The sequence below is a fragment of the Canis lupus genome, chromosome 14 (assembly GCF_003254725.2).
Source record: "Canis lupus dingo isolate Sandy chromosome 14, ASM325472v2, whole genome shotgun sequence".
In the NCBI taxonomy this organism is placed as follows: domain Eukaryota; kingdom Metazoa; phylum Chordata; class Mammalia; order Carnivora; family Canidae; genus Canis; species Canis lupus.
In genome coordinates, this window is record NC_064256.1 from 2,382,678 (window position 1) to 2,387,589 (window position 4,912).

The following is a 4,912-nucleotide window of genomic DNA, read 5'->3' on the forward strand; positions in this document are numbered from 1 at the left end:
AAATTCCTCAGTTGCCTATAACACCCAGTGCTCACTTCATGTGCCATCCTCAATGCCCATCACCCAGTTACTCCATCCCCCCATCCACCTCCCCTCCAGTGACCCACAGTTTGTTTCCCAGAGTTAAGAGTCTTTCATGGTTTGTCTACCTTTCTGATTTCTTCCCATTGAATTTCCCCTCCTTTCCCCTGTGACCCTTTGTGCCGTTTCTTATATTCCTCATATGAGTGAAACCATATAATAAATATCTTTCTCCAATTGACTTAATTCACTTAGAATAATACTCTCCAGTTCCATCCATGTGAATGTAGATGGTAAGATTTCATTCATTCTTTCTGATAGCTGAGTAATATTCCATTTTATATGCCACATATTCTTTGTGCATTCATCTGTCGATGGAAATCTCACTTCCTTCCACAGCTTGGCTTTTGTGGACCTTAAAAGTCACTGATTTTCATCCATCTAATTTGTTGAGAGTTAGAGTTGATATCCAGGTATGATTTATTGATTATCCAGACATTTGTTTTTATCCTGCTTAGCTGATAAGGTATAATAAATGTAAATTCAACACAGAATATATTTTATATTTCCCCTCTGGATCTCACTTATTTATTTTGAAAATTACTCATAGTATAAATCCATCTTTGATGAACATTTAGAAAGAAAAATAAGTCTCTCTATTGTTCTGATTGGTTTTAGTTTCACATAAAAGGATAATTATTCCTTTTCAATGCTTCAGAGACTACATTCATTGTTCATTATTATGGAACAAAAAATATCTGGGTATCTTTGCAGTATTTGTAGCCAACATATTTCATAGAAATAAAGCTCTTTAATAATTCTGTCACTGAAAAGGAGAAGAGAAACAATACAATACAATAATAATAATAAACTAATTCCTCAATATCCATGAACATATTCAAAAGATGCACATTTACATTCCTCAAGAATAAATAGTATGAGAATTGATTCCATCTAGTTCAAGGGAGTTTTAACAGTATTGTATCTTTTTCCTTTTAAATTCAGAAACCATTTTCCCATCTGGAGTTATCTTTACTTATAAATATGAAGGACCAGTAAGACAGTACAAAAATAAATGTTAAGGAATGAAAAAAAAACTAACAATGGATTCCTAAGATAATATAACATTTTAATAGAATCAGAATGCCTCCCTATCAGAAAAGCTATGTTAATGTTTTGGCTGACCAATAATTTAAGAAAAGTTTAGGTCACCGTAGAATAAAATGATCCAGCATTAAGTCCTAAAATTTCAACCTACTCCACAGTGGCAACCAAAAAGCCTGCCTTGATGAACTTGAACCTCGCCTTGTGGAATGGCTATCCTCATTAGAGAGTTATCATCCCAAATTATCCCATAAGAACAGAAACCGAACTGTTTAAAATTCATATATCAAAAAAGGCAAACTTCTTTTGCAGCACACCTCACAATAGCAGAGCAGACTCTGATCCTCAATTTAAGTTAGTAGCGTTTCTCTGCTAACCCCTAATGTTGCAACCATTCAAAAAGCTGTTTACGAATAACGGCAACCCCAGGATGCCTGGGTAGCTCAGTTGGTTAAGTGTCTGACTCTTGATTTCAGCTCAGGTGATGATCTCAGGGGTGTCAGATCAAGCCCCACATTAGACTGTATACTGCGTATGGAACCTGCTTGTGATTTTCTCTCCTTCTCTCTCTCTCTCTCCTTCTGCCTGTCCCTCCATCTCTCTCTCAACAATAATAAATAATAATAACAATAACAACAAAAACAGCCCCAAATACTAAATTTATTAGATTTATTGGGTCCATGTTTATTTTCTATCAATTAATGAAATCATAAATGTATATGTATGGTTTTAACAATGTAATCATCTTAAGAGCAGAGAACAACTTAAATTCAATCAATCTTTGAATATTGGTTGCAAGCATCATGGAGGGGAGGGCACAGTTATCAACCTCAGGAAATATTTCATCTAAAGTAATAAGATTATGAAGATTATAAAGAAGTAGTTCAAAATAAAATAAAGCAAATTCTGAAAGTGAGTCTGTATGAAATATTATATTTACATCACATGTCCAGCCTACAGAAATATAGACCAACAATAACCCTTCACAGATAATGAAAGTGTTAATTTATAGATTAATTTATCTGTCCAATATCACATGACCATTAATATTGAAACTAGAATTCACAATGATTCTGATGTGTATATTCTGTCCTTTATCCCATGTTGCTTCTGATACATTATACATGGTGGGCCCTGCCTAAATATAGATTATTAATTAACTCAGCAACATTTTGCCTTTGGAGCCCTAGGAGCTACCATGTGACATGAGCATGGAGGCCATTCTCCAGAACTCCACTGATTTTATCCTTCTGGGCCTTATCACCCATCCTGCATTTCCTGGGATTATCTTTGCAGTGGTTTTCTCCATTTTTTTGGTGGCTGTCACAGCCAATGTGGTCATGATTCTACTCATCCATGTTGACTCTCGCCTCCATACACCCATGTACTTTTTACTCAGCCAGCTTTCCATCATGGACACTGTTTACATTTGCATCACTGTTCCCAAGATGCTTCAAGACCTTCTGTCCAAGGAAAAGATGATCTCCTTCTTGGGATGTTCCCTTCAGATCTTCCTCTACCTGACTCTAATTGGAGGTGAATTTTTCCTGCTAGGCCTCATGGCCTATGACCGGTATGTAGCTGTATGCAAACCCCTGCGATACCCTCTCCTCATGAACCGCAGAATTTGCTTATTCATGGTGGTGGGTTCCTGGGTTGGTGGGTCCTTAGATGGATTCATGCTGACACCCTTTACTATGAGTTTCCCCTACTGTGGGTCCCGAGAAATCAATCACTTTTTCTGTGAAATCCCAGCAGTACTGAAACTGTCATGTGTTGACACATCACTCTATGAGACTCTGATGTATGCCTGCTGTGTGCTAATGCTGCTCATTCCCATATCCATTATCTCTATTTCCTACACACACATCCTACTCACTGTCCATCGAATGAACTCTGCTGAGGGCCGGCATAAAGCCTTTGCTACCTGTTCTTCCCACATTATGGTGGTGAGCATTTTCTATGGAGCAGCCTTCTACACTAATGTGCTGCCCCATTCCTACCACACACCAGAGAAAGACAAGGTTGTATCCGCCTTCTATACCATCCTCACCCCAATGCTCAACCCACTCATCTACAGCTTGAGAAACAAAGATGTGGCCACAGCTCTAAGAAAAGTGCTGGGGAGATGCCCCTCTTCTCAGAGAATAAGAGTGGTGGATTTGTCCAGGAAATACTAGAGGGGGCCAAGTACAAACATTGTTTGTGCTTTGACAACTGGCACACAGTTATTCCAGAAAATATGCTTTTGAACCTGAAAAAATATTTACTGTGATTTTAATAATCCAGAATTATCAATAGGCAAAATCATCCCTTTCCAACCAACATTTTGGAACAAGAGTTGTAGCCTATAAGAAACATAATTAGCCAATTTGGTAGTCTGGATTCACTAGAAAACATTTTCCAGAGACCATTCTCTTCCAATAACACCATAAATAATCCCAAATAGGCCAAATGCCCCTTTGAACAGTACTGAATAAGTATTTTTACGTTACATGTGTTCATGTTTTTCTGTCTATATTATTGACCAACTTTTGAATAGAAGTTGCAAGGAGCAGTCACCATGTCCTTGAGGATTTAATGTCAAAGATCCAATAAAAATTAAACACTTTCTAATGATAATAAAGTAGTAGCTTTATTTAGGAAAATTTTATGAAGACAATTTAATTGTATTTTGGTTTCTGTATTCTTAGTTATCTTTTATGAACGTTTGTATTCTCTAACCACTGAAGTTAAACTGTGGGTAGTTATGCTGTTATTCACATAGAGTCATATATGTGCCTGGAAATCAATAAACATTTACTAGCTGAATAAAAATTAACCTCTGTCATTAAGATAACAACATGGCTAAAATCTTTCAAAAATTTACATTCATGCCCTGCTAGGGTGGCTGGTGATGTGGGTGGTAAAGAATTGCTAAAAGAGTAGAACCACAAGCAGGCAGAATTTATTCACTCTCCAAGGGAGGAGAGAGGCCAGAGGTCAAGAGAGATATCAGCCCTGAGTTTCTGTCATGCTGGGTTTTTTAAGGGTTTTTGAAGGATGTGAGAAGGTCACTCCTGTGTCCATGGGTGGCGGGCAGGTGGCGTGGAGATTGACTTTTGTCTAGGTAGAGCAGGAGGTGGCAAGTTTTTGAAGGGCTCTGTCTGGGGTTTATCCAGGATTTGGGTTGTAGTCTGGCTAGAGAAAATTTTGTGGACTCTTTTCTGAGAATGTGGGACACTATGCCATAGAAAAATGAAAAGTTGGGATCTATTACAAACATCTGTGAGTTTTGTCTGTATGTTTGGCTGGGGAAGGGACTTTGAGTAGAATCTTTTTATGGGGGATCCCTGGGTGGCGCAGCAGTTTAGCGCCTGCCTTTGGCCCAGGGCGCAATCCTGGAGACCCGGGATCAAATCCCACGTCGGGCTCCCGGTGCATGGAGCCTGCTTCTCCCTCTGCCTGTGTCTCTGCCTCTCTCTCTCTCTCTCTATCATAAATAAATAAAAATTAAGAAAAAAAGAATCTTTTTATGTCCTCCTCTCATTTGAAATTATTCTTGATTGGGAAAATGGGAAAAGGTCATTCTTCTGTAACTACTTCCCGCTGAGTAGGGTCAAAGACTTGTCCCTACTTAGCTGCAATAGAAACAAGAGTGAGGGACATGCTGGTAGCAGACTGCTCTGATAGTCAGGGATTCCCACATGTGTGACAGATTGTTGAGTAAGTTGAGTTTTGGAGAGGAACACTATAACCTTTGTAATTTTGGAAGATGAGGAGAGAGGTGGAGCCAGAAATAGAAGTG

General features: G+C 38.4%; 1 protein-coding gene across 1 annotated transcript; it reads left to right on the forward strand.

The window, feature by feature from the left end:
* Positions 1-2,330: 2,330 nt before the first annotated feature.
* On the forward strand, positions 2,331-3,305 carry LOC112665259 (olfactory receptor 2T2). Its single transcript, XM_035698269.2, has one exon. It carries the CDS (start codon positions 2,331-2,333, stop codon positions 3,303-3,305), a length of 975 nt encoding a protein of 324 aa, XP_035554162.2.
* Positions 3,306-4,912: the final 1,607 nt, after the last annotated feature.